The 21,518-nt window shown below is 43.3% G+C and overlaps 1 protein-coding gene across 2 annotated transcripts in view; it reads left to right on the top strand.

Moving 5' to 3' along the window:
• The window catches only part of jph1a (junctophilin 1a), a 70,577-nt gene extending 51,117 nt beyond the window's left edge, over positions 1-19,460 (top strand). For both annotated transcript variants that reach the window (XM_083778494.1, XM_083778495.1), the window contains 3 exons: positions 10,261-10,949; positions 14,450-14,546; positions 15,928-19,460. In XM_083778494.1, coding sequence (XP_083634620.1) covers positions 10,261-10,949; positions 14,450-14,530 — 770 coding nt within the window. In that variant the 3' untranslated portion in view covers positions 14,531-14,546; positions 15,928-19,460. The remainder of the gene's footprint in view (positions 1-10,260; positions 10,950-14,449; positions 14,547-15,927) is intronic.
• Positions 19,461-21,518: the final 2,058 nt, after the last annotated feature.

Genomic DNA, 21,518 nt, shown 5'->3' with positions numbered 1-21,518 from the left:
AGAACCAGATAAACAGTGTTCCAAGCGACATCCATCCTTTGTATGGTTCCAATGTAAAGACATTTATTCGAAAAAGTAATGTTTCTTAAAATAATAACAAGAAATGATGACAGTGATATAAAAAAAATTCCTGCTCTCCAGTTAGCTCAGTTAGTTTGGGTGCAGAATTTCGCTGTGCACGTGTCATGGCAACTAATCATGACTAGGTCGCTACTACGCGATTGGCTGGCATCGTTTCAGCGGCGTTTCAGAGTATGAGGTCAGACTCCCATTGGCTTAGGGGGCAGTCAAATATGACTAGGTTTTTTTTCCTTTATTTCACAACTTGGAAATAACGTGTTCCTTCCACACGCTACGTCCAACAAGGGAAACTCCCCCCTGTCAGGTGTAAAGGAGCAACTTGGACACTCAGGCATGAAGGAAGCAAGAGTTCAAGTCCGATGCTCTCCCCATGTCTCCCATATATGGGGACTAGGTTGGCGGAGAGTGTGTAGAGCCCAAGATCACATTCGATAATTGACACAGGGGTGAAAAATGGGTTACAAAATCGTGGGATAAAAAAAAATATATATAAAAAAAAGTAAGATTTCATAGTAAATGCACCAAGTCTCTGTACGTCTAATCCATGTAACCCGGAAACCGTTCGCCCCACCGACTTTAAATTTGACACGCGTTCCACACCACCACACGGAGTGCAGTGCCTGACGTCGAGTCCGTTGGTTCACCGGTTGTCAGGAAACAGCACTAAAGGCTCTGCAGAGGTCAGGGCCCAACTGATCACCCCCAGATCTCCATATATGGAGCTGGCCTGTTCTGACATCACAATGATGCACGACCTCGCCCTTTATTAGCCAATTGATCACATTGATCACATTGATCACACCTGATCACCCCCCAACGGGCACTGATCACACCTAGATCTCCATCTATAGAGCTAGCCTGTTCTGACATCACAATTATGTTCTGACATCACAATGTAGACATTAAATGTAGACACAATGTAGACATTAAATGTAGACTTTCTTATGGCCCAAATTTTGTCAACAGAGGTAATACATATGACAGTGTAAGACTTTTCTCAACAACATGGGCCATTATTAAATTATGAACTTTTATTACATTATGAGCTGCTATGTGTTCGTTCATAATGTAACACATTATTACATTATAGAAAAATATGTTATTACGTTATGCGCAATTTTTTGAGTGGTGCAACCACTGTGTTGTTCACCTACTGTATGTGTTGTTCACCCATTCTGACCGGGCACCCATTTTGGTGTCAGCATCATGTTATGCTTTAGCTATTTAAAAATAGCAGATCTACAAGCTCATATCGCGCCACCGAGTGGCGCGATACGAGCTTGTAGGTCTGCTATTTTTAAAAAAATTGAAGAACGACTGACATTTTTAGAATCTGATCTCAGGTCAGAATGGGTTCATCAGACCAGTGTGTGTCCGGCGGAAACCTCGTATGAATCTGATCTCAGGTCAGAATGGGTTAATGAGCACCAGTATGTACCAGTAGGGGCCAGTAGGGGCGCTGTAGTAACAGAGAGAGAGAGAGAGACAGTGCTGCACTGTTGCCTGCTAATGAGAGAGAGAGAGAGAGAGAGAGAGAGGGGAGTTGCACCACTCTTTTTTATTACATTATGAGCCGTTATTACATTATGAGTTGCTACATACGGTCGTGATTTTGTAGGAATAAAGTTTAGTTTAAACCACACTATTTCATTTGATTATGTGATGGCGTTTTTCATAGTTTGTATTATTTGTGTTGCGACGTTGACATGATGACATGAGGTAGAAACGTCTTAAATCTCCTTTTAAACACTGCTGTGTTTAACAGCTGGAGAAGAAGTAGGCGGAGAGAGCGCAGGTTCACAGAGAAAAGGTCCTTCAGTCCGACCGAGACGAGTGGACAGACACACTGGAGTGACTGGACTGCAACAATGGAGGAGGAATCACCCCGTTTCACCCGTTGTTTACTCGAACTGCCGAGGTTTACAGTTAATGATGTGTGCAGCACTCGGATGTGTACTGAAAGTCTGAAACACCACAGAGTAAACTTGAGAAAAGAGTACAACTTGGCTGAGTGCCGCAGTGTTATGTTGATGAACTGTCCTGTCGCTTTTGGAAGGTGGTTTTACTGTGTTAGCTTTATTTAATATTATTTCACATGGCGTGAAATAATATTAAATAAAGCTATGAAAAAGCGGTCTATACTTATTCTCCAGCTGCGGAAGGATGCTATACACCCCTGGTCTAGCATCAGCTCCGTGTGGAAGAGGCGCGGACCATTGAGCTATATGGGATAGACAGGTGCCAGTCATCATTTTATTGATTGAAATTGGTTAGTACCAAGCCCGGGAGGCTGGCGTAGCCGTCTGGGCACCTTGGCTGGTAATCCAGTCTGGCAGTGTGCCGTGTGTTCGACTCCCGATCCCGACGGCCTTTACTGCGTGTCACTTCCCCATCTCTCTCTCCCCATGTTTCCTGTCAGCCTACTGTATACCTATCTCTCTATAAAAAATAATAAAATAAAGGCGAAAGCCACAAAAACAAATAAGAAATTGTTTAGTACCTGCTGATGTAATCACGCATTACGTTTTTGTTTGACATATGTAATGTACCGGTAATTAAGAATGGACCTTTAGGGACTTTTGATATAACATATTGACACCAGCTTGTGTTCAAAAGCACAGCAGGTGTTCAACTTCTCCATCATGCCTAGTATACAGTATAGGCCACTGCTTTTCCCTTCTCTATACTACTTAAAAAAGTATTCAGTGTTCTCCCTAGTGGTGCACTTTGCCAGTGGGCATACTAAACTTAGGCCTATGATCTCGTCGGCCGTGGGCGCTCGCCAAAAGACACCATGAAATAGTGGGTGACTAATAGATTGACAATGGCAGCCATTCAAGCGTGTCCCTGTTCTCTGACACGGAGATGTGATGACCGGAGGTGGCCAGGAGCCGCCTGCTCTGTGTTGTGGAAAAAGGCGGTCATGCTTGGCAAGCCTGGTGAGTGTGTCCAGGTTTGTGTGCGTGCGTGCGTGCGTGCGTGCGTGCGTGCATGCGTGCGTGCGTGCGTGCGTGTGTGTGTGTGTGTGTTTGTTTGCGACTGTGTGTGTGTGTGTGTGTGTGTGTTTGCGACTGTGCGTGCGACTGTGTGTGCGTGCGTGCGTGTGTGTGTGAGGACAGTGTCCTTGCCTTATAAGTCACATCAATGAATTAAAGATCAGCCTATACTGGATGACGAGATGTCCTCTTTAGACATTCAGTTGTGTACTGTAAACGAGGCCGGTAAGCCACAACGAAAACAGGAGAGGCGACTGTAAAACACTTGTAATGGAGAAAATAAATAACTTGCAAACATTAAGAAGGTTTTTGGGGATTAATGAGTAGCCTACTTCTTGGTTTGTTAACGAGTTGTTCTTTAGCAGACATCTTTTGTGTAAATTAGGTCCCCTAGCTATTTACAGGTCGACCCATTTCAGCTTCCAGGCTTAGTAAATACCACCAGTGACATACTTGCATGAAACTCCCCATTCCCCATTACTCCATGACCATGACTTATGATAATGTGATTTTGACTGTGAGTGTAGATTGACAGCATGTTAGGAGCTGCAGCATCTCATCATTTCCGGTGTTAAGAATCACACCCGTTACAACATCGAGGACAAAACAAACATTAAACTCTTTCCATTGTCAATGGCGTTTTTAATTTTGTCCAAGAACAAAATTAAACCTGTATATAGGAGGGGCTAGCGCCCCTCAAAAATGATTGAGGTCAACTTTTCAAACTCTTTGAAATTGCAGGAGGGGAGCCATTCTAATCCAGTGCCCTCCATCGAAATGAACTTTCTGTGACATTCCCCTCTCTAATCTCCTGTGCTTCCTCGATGTCTACGTCTACAGTGACTATATTCTCACTTACTCCCATACAAACAGCAATATAATAACTCATATAGGGGAACATCCCGTAGCCTAAACCCCATGTTGTTTGTAATTGACATTTCAGACTCATGGCAGATTATCACCCAGATTGGGCATGTGAAGTTCAAAAATGAAGGGGGGGGGGGGGGGGGGGTCACCAGGAAAAAGGACGCTGACCTTTATGATTGGTTTGCACGCAGCACCCTGGAGGGGGTCAGCGTGGGGGTTTGTCAGGCGTGGCTAATATCGTGACGTTAATCGGGGCTATACTTGGAGTCGACGTGTGGTCGCTGGGGTCCAATGGAGACATAACTGAAATCCCTGCGCACTGAGAGGTCGCATAGCTTCTCTCTGGGCTCCCTCGCTGGGCTCTCTCGCATCCACAGGGCTGACGCGGAGCAGCTGTCCCTTCCTTCAGCTCTGAACCCCCACCTTCCTGGGGTGGAGAATAGAGTCCCAGTGGGGCCCTCGCCCCAACCCTATCTGACCCAGTCAAGGTACACTCAGACCAGGTGGCACCGTAAATGCCTGGGCCTGTCAGTGCCAAAGTCGGACGTGAACAGGTGCTGCTTTATATTCAGTGGCAAATCTTGGCTATTTAATGGAGGACAAGCAGCTGGCAGGGTTGTTTTAAGTTATTCAACAAGTCCAAAAAGTCAAAACATATACATCTCATTCCAAAACTATAAACACTTCATTATAATAATTGTATTCAATTGGCTCATGATTTAAAAAAAAATGATTTTCTTGATTGATTTCATTAGTCTTATTTGTCAAAAGGCTCAGAGTTAATGCCAACCAGATGACACAGCACATCCCCAAAGTGGGTTTATTCCACTTGGATAAGCTGAAATAAAACCACTGACTCATAAATACCTTGTTTAAGTCTGCCAGTAACACAGTATAGCCATAGTACCCTCAATCACATGCCATCGCATGTGATTGAGCCATTCCAGGTTACTTTGCTATCCTTCTCAGAAAATAAAGAACAGAAGGACAACAATAAGTCAGATTTATTATGAACACACTACACAGAGCTGTACAAGTGTGGGACCTAGTTTTGTGCGTTCACATGTGTTTTTGAGGATGCGCTCATGTTTTCGTGTACTGTGTGAAAGTGAAGGTAGTATAACAGCCCCCCCGTCCACCTGGCCATGTGAGTAGGAGTGCAAGATAAAGCATAAAACCTGTTAATTGCGTCATGCATCTTGCATTAAATATATCCATGCAGAGAAAGGAGAGAACTGACGCTAATACACAGACAAATGTAACAACCAAATTCCTCCTCACGATCACTAACTCTTATCGCATCTGATGTTAGCAGTGGTGGTGGATAAAGTATATACTCAAGAATGTATTATGCACATTGCTGTATTGAAATTTAGAACACGTAGAACAAGTAGGCCAGTGCCTGTCTGTATGTGTCCCTTTTACGCCCATATACGTATGTGTCTATGCAGATGTCAGAACATATTTGTGATGTCAGAACAGGCCAACTCCATACAGTATATGGACCCTGGGCAGGGGCCCTGCCCAGAGCCCGGGCAGAGGCCTTTTGTGGCAGCTCTGGGACACCGGGCACTCCCTGTGGGGGTGTGGAACGCGTGTGTCGAATTTGAAGTCGGTGGGGCGAATGGTTCTCGAGTTACGTGGATTAAAGACGTACACACTATACGTACACACTTATACTTGGGTAATTACTTGCGCAAGCAGAGCGCGCAAGTAATGTTTTCGCCCGGTCTCTTCCGCCGTGACAGCTGTCCCGCCATTCGATGTTTATGCAGAAAAACATCAAATCTGTGCCTGTTTTGCTGGGACCAAATGACCACAAATGACCATATTTCTTACGTCATCATTTAGAGCTAGTCATACGTATACTATATACATAATCAGTAAAAATAAAATAGCAAATTGTGCCTGATCTGCTGGGACCAGAGTACGTGGTGTGTATATACGACTAGCTCTTAATGATGACGTAAGAAATATGGTCATTTGTGGTCATTTGGTCCCAGCAAACCAGGCACAGATTTGCTGTTTTCTTGCATAAACATCAAATGGCGGGACAGCTGTCACGGTTTTTGGCGCAAAGTAACCACAGTATACCGCTAATCAACTTACAACTACACACTCTATATAGTATATATGTATACGTATATAGTATATGCCTATATACTATATATATACTATATATAGTATATGCCTATATAGTATATGCCTGCTTTGCTGGGACCAAACGACCACAAATGACCATATCTCTTACGTCATCATTTAGAGCTAGTCATACGTATACTATATAAATAATCAGTAAAAATAAAATAGCAAGTTGTGCCTGATCTGCTGGGACCAGAGTACGTGGTGTGTATATGTATGACTAGCTCTTCACCCAAACTTATATAGATAGAAACTTGAATCATACTTAATAATACTAGGTGTTTATATGCATAAAGTAGGTAGGTAGCAAATAGTTACATCTAAAAATTATACATTTCAAACGTTCCTTCACAGAGATACTGAGATTTGACAGTTTACAGCGGTCGAAAGGACTTGCGCGCTCTGCTTGCGCACTAGTTGGCCATTTATGGCCTACTAGTGTGCAACAAGCAAGTATGCACTCGACAGAGTGCAGTTCTAGTTTATAGATAGATTTAAAAAATTATTAAATTAGTTAAAATGGCTCGTCTCGCCATGACACATTGCGAGCTTGTAGATCTGCTATATATTTTGAAATTGGTCTTCAGTATGTTTTCGTAATTTTGGGTCCTAAGAGTCCCTTCCTATAAATATCTACTTATTTTCTCCGGTCACTGCTGGAGAATACACTCGCTCCTTCTCATTATCATGAGCATTATCAAGGATCAATTATATGAAAATGTCTGAAGTTGTGCTTTAATTACAGTACTCAAATAAATGTACTTAATTGCCACTGTCCACCACTGCATCTCCTGACATATCCATGCAGCATTGTCGTAGTTATGAAACGCAAACGCACACAGCTTCCCTTTTGTATAGTGTGTGTGTGTGTGTGTGTGTGTGTTGTAAACACATGTAAGCCTATTATCACTGTGTACTGTTATTCATGTCGCAGGAGCCATGCGAGTTGTTTTGCATTTATATGAAACATGACAGCAACCGTATAAAAGGTCACCCGTCTTCCGTTTATTTTGTATGTGGGCAGCAGGTAAGAAGACTTGGCTGAGTCTGGACTTGACAAACCGTAATATTTTCATGTTAAAAAAACAATGTCCCTCTTAAGCTCATGGTCAGTGTGACATTCACGATGGCAACAGATGTGATAACTGCCTGGAGTGTAGTCTACCTCTCCACACTCTACCACCCCCATTCACACACACACACACGCACACACACACACACACACGCACATGCACGCACGCACACGCACACACACACATACACACACACACACTGTATGTACACACGTTTTGTTAGGTGTGTGTGTGTGTGTGTGTGTGTGTGTGTGTGTGTGTGTGTGTGTGTGTGTGTGTGTGTGTGTGTGCCCATTAATAGTGCCCCGGAGCATAAAATATGTACCGTGGATTAACATATTTAAGGAATACCGAAAACAGCCGATCTACAAGCTCAAAATGCGTCACAAAATACCCAGAACAGGGACACCAGGTTGAGAGCGGTTGACATGAACAGGGCCTACATCTGCAGCTATAGAACAAAAGCTTGTTCTCTGCCGATGCCATGGAGACAGTGATGAGGTAACAGAGAGACAGAGCAAGGCAAGGAGAGAGAGGACATGAGGGAGATGACAGATGGCGAGCATTAACATGCTAGTGTGGTCTGGTGTTAGAATATAATACTATATATACAGTATTTCAGCAGAACTTTGGGTATGATTGGAAATTGTCTCAATGCCTTATCTTATCGTCATATCACGTTTATATGCATGCCTCATCGTGGCATTCGAGTTCTGCACGTGATGGTTTCAAGTGCTGACGTTTGACGGGCTTTCAGATGTATCTAGCGAATGTGTTTATATGGGCTGAGTCATTCCTACGTTATTCCTGGTTCTCTGACTGACAGAAGACCTATTCAAATTACCCTCTTTGGAGGACTGCAGACTACTACTAAGTAGATCTGATGAAAGAAACGCCGTACTGTCTGGGTAATTGAGTTCCAGAACATAGAGAGGGAATTAATCACTGCCTGGTCAGCATTCCTCTGCACTTAAAATTGCAATTTAATATGATGGGACCTACTACACATGTATCTACATGTAGCAGCAAAAAAAAAGAATGCACATAAAGTTTAAATGATGATAAACAACAGATGTACGTTAGATCGACTTGCATTAAGTCGGTGGTTTTGTGGGGCAGTGGTGTAGTTTAAGTAGTTTTGACTGGGTGCCAATGCTGCTGCTGTGTGTGCATGTATGCATGTATGCGTGTGTGTGTGTGTGTGTGTGTGTGTGTGTGTGTGTGTGTGTGTGTGTGTGTGTGTGTGTGTGTGTGTGTGTGTGTGTGTGTGTGTGTGTGTGTGTGTGTGTGCGTGCGTGCGTGCGTGCGTGTGTGCATGCGTGCATGCGCATAAGTGTAACCATCCAAAAAATGCCTGGAGCCCCTGAGAAGAATCTGTCCACAAACAGAGTGAAACTGGTCAGACCCTCCAACAAAGCCCCAAATCTTATCGAGTTATGGTGTGAAATTGGCCTCACAAGATTGCTTAAGCCTCAGAGATATTCCAGCATCTCCCACCTCTTTGTAGTCTGTCTTCTTGGCTATGTTGGTTATGAAACAATTCAGGAATGCCCGGCAGCCGGGAAACTGTTTGGGCTTATGAGCATTGAGCCCAAAGCATATTTTGTTAATACTGTTTATGTAGATTTGGGATTGGATGTACTTATTCCCTTCCAAACTTGAAGTTAGCCTGATACTTCCTAGAGGAGACTGCATGATGGTCTGCACAGGTGACGTCACTGGTTCCTTGGGTGTATAATTATTATGGATGGTGCCTTAAATCTTTCTCTAATTAAAAATGTCTAACATGGCCCAGGCGGTGGCGTAACCGTCTGGGCACCCGACTGGTAATCCAGTCGCAGTGTGCCGCGGGTTCGAGCCCGACACGGCCTTTACTGCATGTCATCCCCCCATCTCTCTCCCGTTTCCTGTCAGCCTACTGTCTGTCCCTTCAAAAACCAATAAAAGGCGTAAGTCGCAAAAAATATCTTTAAAAAAAACAAAAAAAACCCAGTTGTCTGCTGCGGTAGGACTGCACATCTGACGCAACCATCCAACTCCAATCCAGTTTCACAGACAAAGCTGTATTGTCAGTCGACTGAGTCACGTTGACATGGCGTATAATTTAGCAGTGACAAGTGGCACAAACGGAACAACATAATGACAGCCTATTGTATCTAATAATAAATATTAATTAATACAGAACAAAAAGAAGAAAAAAAGCCTTTGTTTTCCTCACAGTTACATGTTGTAGATTTAGAGAAAGGAGAGAGAGAGAGAGAGCCGTTCCATGAGCTTCGGCAGACTGCTTTAGGGATCAAAGCAGATAATGACATAAAAGAAGCGTCACTGCACCTTGAGATCAAGCACTCTTACAGTGAGCGTTGGTCGATAGGGTGTTGAGCAACAAAGCGCCTTTCTAAGAAAACAAGCGACTGATAATAAAGAGAGCCAGTGATGATGAGACATGACCACTCAGTCCATAGAGGAGCTGTCCTTTGTGACCCAGCTGCTGTGTCCATGCATACATTCATCTATCTGTCTTTCTTACACACACACACACACACACACACACACACACACACACACACACACACACACACACACACGCACACACACGCACGCACGCACACACACACACACACACACACACACACAAACACACAGATGTGCATTGGCACTGCCCTCACAATTCCATTCAATGACGATTGTGTGTGTGTGTGTGGCCTGAGCAATCAGCTTGGATCACAGTGTCGCACGCCCAAGAACGAGACAAGCTTAGAAGGTAGAGGCAGTGAAGACTGAATACTGTACCGAAATCCTCCGAACCTAGTTCATTACAGACCTCTTCAGGCAGCAGCAGTCAACATCACATAGCTCTCGCTTCTGAGGTCTTGGATGTTGGAGATTACAGATTAGACTTGCCATTTGTTCAGAGTTCAGTATCTGAACCTCAGAGGGTAGGATGTTTAAATATTGGTGGCCCTGTATATTTATTATATTCTCATTACCTGACTGTGATTTGAAGAGGTGTTATTTGCCCTTTTGTTATCTAACTATTAGATACATAGACACTTTCTTCTATTAGTGTATTAAGTACTATATTCATATGTCCTCTGCAGGGCCTGACTATATCAACCAACAGTTCATGGAACCCGTGGAGGTTAAGGAGGTTCCTGTTGAGAAGAAGGAGGAAGATCCCAAAGATCCACACTTTTACCGCAAAGGCACCACCCCTCCTCGCTCCCCGCCGGCAGCCGGCCCCACAGAGCTGTCACCTCCCCCTTCGCCCCACTCGAAAAAGAAAGGCCTGCTTGCCAACAGCATTAGCCGCAAAACCAGCAAAGAAGAAAGGCACTCCCAAAAGGCAAGCAAAGAAGAGAAGCCCAGTCGCAAGATCAGTAAGGATGAGCGGCCTAACCGCAAGGTCAGTAAAGAGGAGAGGCCGTCCGTCAACGAAACCAACAGAGCCCCCCCTCGCCAAGAGGAGGCGCCACCTAAACCTGCAAAAGCCCCAGAGCACGCCCCGGAGCGCGCCCCAGTGCCCACCTTACTGCACGCTCCACAGTCTCCGGCCAATGGCCAGCTCCACACCCAGTACCACAGTTACTATGTGAACCCCACAAAGACAGCCCCGCCACCGGAACCCGAGGAAGATGAACCAACCGAATTGGAACTGGCTCTCATGACCCACTCCTCCACTCCCAAGCCGCCGTCCCTACTCAGGAAGCAGGATTCCCTTAAGCCAAAGAGCCTCATGGATTCAAAGAAATCCAGCATGGAGATGGGGGACAGTTTGACAGAGGACAAGGTATTGGTACAGTGGTTGTCAAGTGTTTTCTTTGCATGGACCCCCATAACGCTGAGAGTGTACAAATGGAATTAAGTTTCCTTCCTTTTTTTTGTTCAAGATAATTTTGGGGCTTTTTGCCTTTATTGATAGATCCCAGAGTTACCTTGCTATGGGAAGAAGGAAATTGCGGGAGTTGACTCCACATGTAGTAACGGATGGGTTATTAGTTATTATTATGTGTCCTTATTAGTGTAGTGTAGTAAACACTTTATGGCTCATACACACTGCCCGGCATTTGCTCCGATTATGCTGTCGGGGAGCATTTTTGGCGCTGACCGACAAAACGGCTGATCTGACGTTAAGCGGTGCCCAAAAGGTAGATCAGGATCTACCAGTATAGATCACAAAGGCAGGTAGACCACATGACATGGCCCTAAAAATATATATAATTTTAATATAAAAAACGATTTTTGCATCTGCCGCTTGAGATGACCTGAGATGACTTGATTGATTGACATCAAAAAGGGCCTGTCAGCTCAAACACACTTGTTGTTGCGTACAATCATCAGTAGCAAAGTCAAATACCAAAAATAAAAACCAATGGGATGATAGTTTTATTTTGCTGGTCGTTTTGAAAGTAGCTCTGAAGTAAAAAAAAGTGTGGGCAGCCCTAGTATAGATGTTTATATATATATATTCATTCCGTGGGTAAATCCCTGGCTGTAGGCTACCCACATATTGGTAGCATATTACCTATATTAGGCCAATATTGGCGTTACGCATTTCAGTTGAATAATATTGTGTGCGCATGTGCGCGTGCGGAGAAAGACAGTTATTGAATGAAACTGAAGATTATAACGTCCTGTCTCGCTGGAGCCGTGTATAGGCTGCACGGCTATTCCTGTGTGTGTGTGTGTGTGTGTGTGTGTGTGTGTGTGTGTGTGTGTGTGTGTGTGTGTGTGTGTGTGTGTGTGTGTGTGTGTGTGTGTGTGTGTGTGTGTGTGCGTGTGCGTGTGTGTGTGTGCGCAATGAAAAGTAGTCGGCAGGCGAAATGGTGAATTTGAACGGTGTAATTGTAATAGTTTGGAACAAACCAAGTTCTGTGGAAGAACAATGTTGACGTAACTAAGAGATTCGCTGAGTAAGCGATATTTTATATACAGTGATTTAGAAGGAATAAGCAAAATCGTGAGGCGAAGATTCCTCTCCTTCCTTGTGTTTTTCTCCTGCGGACAGGACTGTCAGGGAGACTATCAGAGCAGCACAGGGGAGTGGCTTAAAAGACGGGGTAGTAGTTGCCAGGTTGGCGAATTGTAAGCGAGTCGTAGTGTGTGTTGAATGGCATTTGAATGGCATTTGTGGGCTTGTGAATGCATTTTCTCACATGTCATTTGTGCTCACTTGCATAGACCTGGCGAATTTAGCGTGGTGAAAGGGCAACAGTGTTCCGGGGGTGTGGGTGCTTCGGGCGATAATGTTTGTAGTCAACAAATGCATTGGCGGCGTGAGTGTGGAAGGGAGGCATTTTTGGTGGCAGTGCCAGTGCCAGTGTTTGGCGGGTGGTGTCGAGTTTTGGCGTTCGGCGCGATAGGAGGAGATAGCGTTGAAACACTGCGAAGGTAAGTGTGTGACGTCACTGCCGTGTGAGTGTGTGTGGGTGTAGTGTGTAAGATGGTCTTGTGGGTGTTGCAATAGCGACGTAGCTGTTGTGGCTTTGGGTTTCTTGCCATGTGTTGGGTACAACTTCTCCAATATAGAATAGATGTACTATACAGTAGGTAGACAGGAAATGGGGGGAAGACACAGCTAAATTTGTTCGGATCGGGACTCGAACCCGCGACACACTGTCATGCTGGATTACCAGCCAAGGTGCCTGGACTGCTAGGCCGGCCCAGGCCCAAGTTAACTTTTTTGATTGAATGATTGAATATACTTAAACTTACAGTTTGCAGAAAAAAGTTCAAATGTTTACAAAAAAACAGTCCAATACAAGGTCTGCTAAGAGCATTTAAAACCCAAGTGCTCTTTGAGAGCAGTTTTGAAGGAGACTATAGGCCTATTCATAGTCTGGAGTTTCGGTGGTGAGGTGACCACCACTCCGGTGGTGAGCTGACCACCGGAGCTGAAATAACGTTGAGCGGTGGTGAGTAAAAACAGAGAGAAGGGCTGGAGCGGTGGCGGTGGTTTGCTCTTCACCGCGGCTCGTGACGTCATGTTGTAGTTCGGTGGTCACCTCACCACCGAAAATCCAGACTATGTATGAGCCTTAAGGTTTCACATTCCTTTACGACTGTTGGTAGGGCGTTCCACATTTTGTGGCATGCGAAATTAATTTAACCCTTAGTTTGCATTTGTTGTGCATTTCCCGTCAGTCAGTCCGTCCGTCACCCCACGTCTCCAACTCACCAGATATGGTCATGCCTCGTGACATCATCAGGGATGGAGATCCCTGATGTCATCGATATTAAGCCCATATATGGGAATGCCCATATACAGTATGGAGAGCCCTGATGTCATCAATATTGGCCAGCAACTCTACATCTGACCTCAAACCTCAAACCCTTAGATCTCCATATATGGAGTTGACCTGTTCTGACATTCCAGATGTTGATCCTTCCCCATCCATCCTTCCTCTTCGATGTCTCCCTTTTGACTGATACCTGTCCATTCAAAATTAAGGCCTGGCCCTACCTGGGCCCTCATCAAACCACTCAAGACACTGCCCCGCTGCCACCCTTATATCTCCATATATGGAGCTGACCTGTTCTGACATTCCATTATGTTGACCTCGTCAAACCCTGTACACTCAAGACACGCTCCATATATGGCCAGTACAGAATTCATTCCATATGTTGATTGATCTGACCGCCCCCCCCCCATGCCAAAGTGCCCAGCAGTCTGCCGTCACCCAGGCGGATGCATGCTTCTCAACCTCAGGGCGTCTTACTGGTGTAGTCCATGTCATTCTTTTTCATGTTAAAACTCTTTCAGCGCCACCTGGTGGTCACCAGTTTAGGCTTTGAGTGCCCATTATAAAAAAGAAAGACGTTGTAATTCTATTATGCATGTAATGTGCATGTCATCACCTGTACACCAGATTAGAGGAATTTTCAAAATATGGCAAAAAAAAAGGGAGCACGTCTTGTCGTCCGTGGCATCCGGTCCATAATTGGCAATTAGACGTCTTGACGTTTATGGCTCTTAACCCATTCTGACCTGAGATCAGATTAAAAAAATGTCTATTACATCCTGACAGTTTCATTATTAACCCATTCTGACCTGAGATCAGATTTAAAAAAATGTCATTCGTTCTTCGATTTAAAAAAAATAGCAGACCTACAAGCTCGTATCGCGCCACTCGGTGGCGCGATATGAGCTTGTAGATCTGCTATTTTTAAATAGCTAAAGCATAACATGATGCTGACACCAAAATGGGTGCCCGGTCAGAATGGGTTAAACTGTTTTAATGTGGTCCATGTGAGTGATCATTTCTCATCACGGTGTATCTTGTGTTGCAGGGTCCTAACTCTGTCCTTGTTGCCATGGTGATGCTGTTGAATATTGGCCTTGCCATAATATTTGTCCACTTCCTGACATGATGATGCTGTTATTCAGGTGAGTTTATTCACATCATTTCCCTAACTTAAAGGACCACTTCACCCATTTTCAACCTATCTTGGTCCTCACCAATGTTGATTATAGTTACTACCCTTTTTGTCTACTTGATCTGTGTCGGACTGTGGACCGTTCAGAAACCTGCGTGCCTCCTACCAGTGACAAGTAGGCACTAGCCAAGTGTTGGCAATTTCAAACAAGATTTAATTTTGTTAAAGACAGCTCCAGACTAAATAACACAGAGGCTTATATATTGATCCCAAATGACTTGCCATGGATCTATTTAGCAGAATTGCTCCTGTCGTCCAGTTTCCCCGGGAGACCACAGAGAGAGATAGAGATAGATCTTTATTGTCATTGCTTGCACGAAACAACGAAATTCAGTTTAGAGCTTCACTACTGGCATACAAATAAATAACCATACTGTGTACAATAACCCAAAGTGCAATAGTGCTGGTGCTAGTGCAATCAGCAGCCTGACAGCCTTTGGGTAAAGGCTGTTTGTCAGCAGCCTTCATAGCATAGAGTGGAGCCCATAAACATATCTCTTATAACACAATTCTTTGAGGGGCGCATATAATAAGAAAACGCCATTGACAATGAAGACACAAACACAAACTCAATGTTGTAAGTTGAAAGTGATTTTTGAGGGGTGCTAGCTCTGTTTTTGTGTGTCCCGCCCGTGACCTCATGTGTGTGTGGCCAAGTCTATGGACTTTTTAGGACGAAAAGTTTCTGTACATCAAAGTCAATGGCCAAGGCGATGGCAAATGACATAAGTGGGTGACTTCATTCATCATCATACATGTTCATCATGATAAAAGGCACCTCTCACTTCACACAAGTGTGATTATTAGTTACCGTACATATGCATCCATGCCGTGGTTGTCCCACACGAGCCGCCACAGTCTGCTAAACAGATGTTATGCTGTTACGGTAAAGACGAGCTGTGATTGGCCAGTACAGTCACATTTACAGATATGACGACCGGGGTAATTATGCAAAATAGAGTCCCATGGCAAGTCATTTGGGATCGATAAGTAGGGAAATTAGCCTATATGTCCTTTAATGCAACAATGGCTTCTATTTCAGCATGATAACTTTCCATGAAGAGAAAGTCTGTAGTTGCTATTACAGTAGCTTGGAATTCCCATCACTGATGTCATTGGTAGGCACTAGGCAGGTTTCTGAACTGTCCTTAGCACACCATTGAGATGCTGCTGCAGAGGGAGTAGACGGACATTGTGCCATTTTATAATAAGCACTAGTATGGACCAATTATACCTGTATGAAGATATGGATGAAAACGGACAAAGCACTTCTTTAACCACTCTCATTCTATACACGCCTTTTCTGAATGTGACACTCTTTTGTGTTCCAGACAGTGAAACCATGGTAACTGGTAGAGTTGTGTCGCTGGCCTTTGAAAAATCAAAATGGTGCCAGTCAGACCCGGAGGCAGCCAAAGGTGTTTGGGGAATCAAGAAAACCAAGAAAACCTTGGAGAAAGCCATCACTAACACCACCACCCTGTCGCAGGCTTTCACAAGCCCCAGCCCAATGATTTAACACTCGTTTGGCCTCTGTGAAAGCTGAAGTGTGTCTAAAGCGTTGTGTCTATCGAGAAACAAAACAAAAATATATATAATAATAAGATGAAAAAAACGAAAAACGAAAACGCATACACAGTCAGAAAAAAAACGAAGAAAAAAAAAAACAAGAAAGTTATTGAAACCCACACGTGTTCTGATTCAAGCACGCTGGTCTCGGCGGCTCCTGCCACTCCCTCTCTGCCTTGTTGGCAGAGATAGCAGTGCTGCTGACTGACTGACTGACTGTGCTGGAAGAAGAGTGTGGAGATGCACTTTTAGATGACGGGAGCAAACAGCTGCCTTTCTATTTTGCCATCTTGACGTTTTGATGGGGAGATGTGAGCACGCGCGTCGTCCACGGGACTGTGTCGCAGTGGGAGCGTGCTCTGGCGTTCTGGAAACCCCCCCCCCCACATACACACACACACCCCCCTCCATGGGTTCACGCTACACTCGCTACAAGTAACTGGACACGACCGATGCTAGCTTGCAGTCAGTGGTAGCACGGCCACTAGCCAGTCTTACTCTATTACCCAAATACCCAATCACCATTGCGGCTCCTTCCACTCTCGCTCTGTCTATAACTACAGGAATCCAGGACACAATGCTTTGAAACGGTGTCCCCATGCATGGTACAGTGTTTGTTTGTTTTTGCTGTAGGATTTTCTTTGTTCATTGTTGTTCTCTGAATGTTGGTATACCTGCAGTCATAGACGTATAGGTGGAAAGGAAAACCTTTCTTATATCAAACTCAGTATTGATCAATACATTTGTTTTTGTTTTTCCCTTTTTATTTGGAAAAGATTTTCTCAATTTATTTCATTTCTAGTATAAAAAAAAGAAGAAAAGAAGAAAGAATATATGGTTGTAATAACAGAATTACAAAGAATTTTTATTGAACGTGCAATATGTTTTATTTTTTTAAAAGAAGGATTATTGTATTTTTGCCAAAATCGCTGCACCGTTGCAAAAAGTCTATATGTTGCATTTATTTTGTCATACCACAGACGTCATTTAGACTTTAGAATTGGACAGAGAGCGTTGATTTACAGTTGGCACGGTAACTTGCTGTGAGGGCAGTTCACAATGTAAGCGCCAGCTAAGCTCTGTATGTGAAGTGAAGCGTGAAGCAACAAATGTCTTATTGATGATGTTATTTATTAAAAATCGAGAGGAAAAAGAAAAGAAAGACTTCAATGTTATCGCAGCACATGCCTAGACTACTTTGCATGAGATTTCATTGGCAGGTTCCTCTTTTATGTTCTCTTCTCTGGATCCAGAGCGACAGTACAACCACAAAAGCTGTGAAGAGCAAGAGAGAGTGAAGCAGTTAAAACACCTGCTTTCTGTTGGAGAGGATGTGACCCTGCTCGAATGCCTGTGAGGAGTGGTGGACGAAGTACTCAAACCCAGCACTTGACTCCTTTACTCCTCCTGGCCAAATATTACTCAACTACAAGTGAAGGTTGCTCAGTCAAATTTGTGCTTACCGGTAGTTAATCATTTTAGTAGTAGTATTCAAAAGTACATGCATTATTATTTATTTAAGTATTCAGAAGTACAAATTACATTGTATTACATTGCATTACATTTTAAAAATGTTGCCCCCCCTCAAAATAATTAAATAAACTTAGGCAAACGCAGAAAAACCGTTGAGCTTGTAGATCTGCTACTGTAACTAGATTTGAAACAGGGCTTGTAAGTGGTTAATTCATGATGTGCTTTTCTCCTTTCTATACTCTTTACCTTTCTAGAAATGTAGTAAAAGTACACTACAAAGAGTGAAGATATGCAGGGGAAAAAAACTAATACTCAAGTAAATGTACTGTGTTACTGTCCACCACTGCCTGTGAGACTGGTGTAGGTTGGAGTCTCAGTTTTGTGGAACTTGGGTATTGAATTTATTCAGGTTGAGGCTTACGGGAGAATGTGGCACCTAATAAGGGGTGAGCAGAGATGCCTTTAAAAGAAAACTTTGACAGTATACTACTGTTTACCTCAGAGAAAAGATGATGAGGAAGAGAGGGAAGACACCTCTTGACAGATGACATCCTTGTCTTAATTACTATGTTGCGTGGGGACGGGGGGTGCACGGGGATCTGCCTGTTGCCATCATCCGAATCCTGCTTCTTAGCCGCTTTCAACCCCTGCGTCCCCATTTTGGGCATGTCATTATGGGCGAGACTTTTGGAAAAGTTTCAACTTTTTTTAAATATTTTCTCAAATAGCGAAAATGGGAAATCTGTGATCTCAACAGCTCATCGCGTTGTGAGCTTAGATGTCCCATTTTCTCTATTCGTCATCCGATGGAGTATATCTATGGCTTAAGTGGCTGAAATGCCACTTTGTCACAACTGTCTGTAGTCTTTGTTGCAAGTACAGTGGGTTTATTTTATTTGAAGGTGGTTTATTTATGAGAAATGTTCATTATCATCTCTAAGTTTAACTATTTATTCATTGTACAAATGTGTACATTTGTCGTTTTGAGCATTGATCACCACAAAAAGGGCTTCGAAATGGCTAAGTTGTCTTGCCATATAATTCAGTTCAAAATATGACTTGTTTATATGGTTTGTAGCGTAAAAAAGAAGAAATGTTTAAAAAAAAGAATTGAGACTGCTTATTTTGTCAGTGAGATAATTATTGGAATATGTGTTTTTTCATTCATTATTATTATTGATAATGTGAAATAGAAACAGCAGGGCAGACCATGATACTTCCAAGCCTAGACAAAATCATTGATGATGTGAGTGATGGAGTTAGACACTGTACTGTACTGTGCTAATACTGTATGGCTGTATTATTTATTTAAAATAAAATTCTCCCCTGTTTTTTTGAGTATGGTGAAGACTGCAACCACACAGGACGGGTCGAACAGACAGCCAGTTTATGAAATATTTTTTTGAAATGCAACATTGCATGTTGGAGACATTTCTATAGATTATATACTATTTGTAAGGATTTTTACAGAGCACAATCCAGAATCTGGTATGAGCTGGTATTTTTCTAACAATTTGCACACCTGTATTTTGACAATGAGCATAACTTGTTTGTAATTGGTAATGTAATGCATATATGGTAACGTTGGACAGTTTAAAAAAAGAATATATATAAATATATATTTTATTTCTAATTGGTTGTAATGTACTTACCATTTGGGGGATGTGAAAGGCAGGTGTACTTGTTTGAGTATTTTGCGAGGTAACGAGGATAAGTGGAAGACTTTTGATATCTCAAAGTTAATGTCACCCCACTGATTTGTGCAAAGTCTTTGGAGATTAACTTCTGTGTATAACAATAAAGATGTTATGCCTTGTAAAAACACACTTGATTATTTATTTGTTTATTTCATATAACTACACTGAACTTGAATACTGTACCTCACTCACACCAATGATCTCCACCTCCACAGCTCAGGATGTGATGATGTGTGTGTTACATCCTACTTGATCTCTACCTCGGCTGCAATATAGATTGCGTTTTTGGTTGATCAGATCATCGAGAAGCACATATTTTGGGATAATCTTTTGAGGGGCGCTAGCCGTCCAGCTTATTGTGTATGTAACCTAAAATGTGTTACATACACAAATGGTGGTTCATTCATTCATACATTGGGAGGTGAAGCGCCACCAGCGTCCTCACTTCCCACATGTATAATGATAAGAGCGCCCCTCACTTCACACGGGTGTGATTTGTATATATTAATGAGTGATCGCGAAAACATTTAAATAGACTTTTTTTGAGGGGCCTGCTATATACAGCTTATGACCCCACACGTCTCAATATTTGCCATTGTTGTATTATTATTATTATTATTATTATTGACAATGAAAGGAGAAATTAGGTCAAATGTCTGCCAAATATGACGTAAATTTGTGGCAACAGGCATTCTGATTTGCCAGTATGAGATGATGATGACGATGATAAGAGCGCCCCTCACTTCACACAGGGGTAATTTTTTATATATAATCGAGTCGACTGAATCAATTATGGTACTGGTAGCTGATCTAAAAGCTTGCATTGTGAGTATGCTACTTGAGGATTCAATCTCATGTTGACCTTTTAATGACAGTTCCTGAGTTCCTGGCTTGGGGGGGGGGGGGGGGGGGGGGGGGGTCTGGGCATGAAATCAAAGTACCTAGTGTGAGTAGTGAGGGCCTCACATTAGTGGTGTGAGGGCAGAGTGGTGGCCCAGCCAGATTGTCTCTGTGGCGGGTCGGTCTGTGCTGTTTCCACTGCCTTCATCAGGCCCAGGATGAGTGTCCTGTTACGGCGGCGATGACGCCAGCCTGGGACCGGTGCGCACTGCGACGTGCACTCCACCTGCTGTGGCCTCTGCCCTGATGATCTCACTGGGCTAATTCATCTGCATTCATAATGCAGGGAATCTGCACAATGTTTGCAGTTCTCACGTCAGACAGTATATATACAGTATACTGTATATGCTGCTTTATTAGAAATGTAAACAAAACATGGCCCAGTCAGACATACAGCAAGGGCGAGATCCAGATTACCGACTGCCGTAGTCGGTCGGTAACTCCCGTCCGTCCGTCCGTCCGTCGCTGTCTCTCCAGACATTAAGGCAAAAGAGATAACCTTTCTAATCATAAGAATTAGACATATTTGATCCTGTGGGGGTTTACCGTCCCGGATGACCCAGCTGACCACTTGGGTTTGGTCAAGTTCGACCCATGTGTTCAGACTTGAATGCAGTGGAGGAGCAGTTAGGGGTTGCTCAGGGACTTGTTGCTGGGGGCTGGGAACAGAACCTGGGACCATCTGTTCCCCCACCATCTGTTTGACAGTGTTCATGTTCAGAGGAGGAGGTTGGCCAGTATCATGTGTGGAGGCTGATGCTGGCATCAGTGATGATGGACATTGTCATTTTAAATAACCATGCATTTGCCTCCAAAAGGAATATTCTTGAGAGGCATAAGCCCAGCTCTTTAACACCACTCTTCTTGAAGAAGAACCTCCAGCAAGGGCAGAATCCATTTGATAGTATAGAATATCTCTGTTACTATTCTGATTTAGCTCTGAACGTTGGACAAGATTCAACTACACAAGCAGTCCAAGACAAATATAAACCAAAGCCTTAAAAGCACATGTTCTCTTTATACAGGCCATTTAGTAGTTTGCATTGGATTTGATAACTATCTTCCAAATGCAATTGTCTGACAAGATGTTAATAATAATAATAATGTTTACATTCAAGAGGTTTGTATTCCACCAGCTGCAAACACTGGAAAACATATAGGCCCTACTTAATAACCAGAAGACCTTATTAATCATCATATGAACACACAATACAGAGGCACATCTTCTTAAGGTTAAAATGCCTTCTTCTTCTTTCAGCTTTAATGTCAGGCAAAGAAATGTA

The sequence above is a fragment of the Protomyctophum parallelum genome (genome assembly GCF_964188405.1).
Source record: "Protomyctophum parallelum genome assembly, chromosome: 12".
NCBI lineage: Eukaryota > Metazoa > Chordata > Actinopteri > Myctophiformes > Myctophidae > Protomyctophum > Protomyctophum parallelum.
Note: the sequence above shows the minus strand (reverse complement) of the source record. Positions and strands in the feature narration are given on the sequence as shown.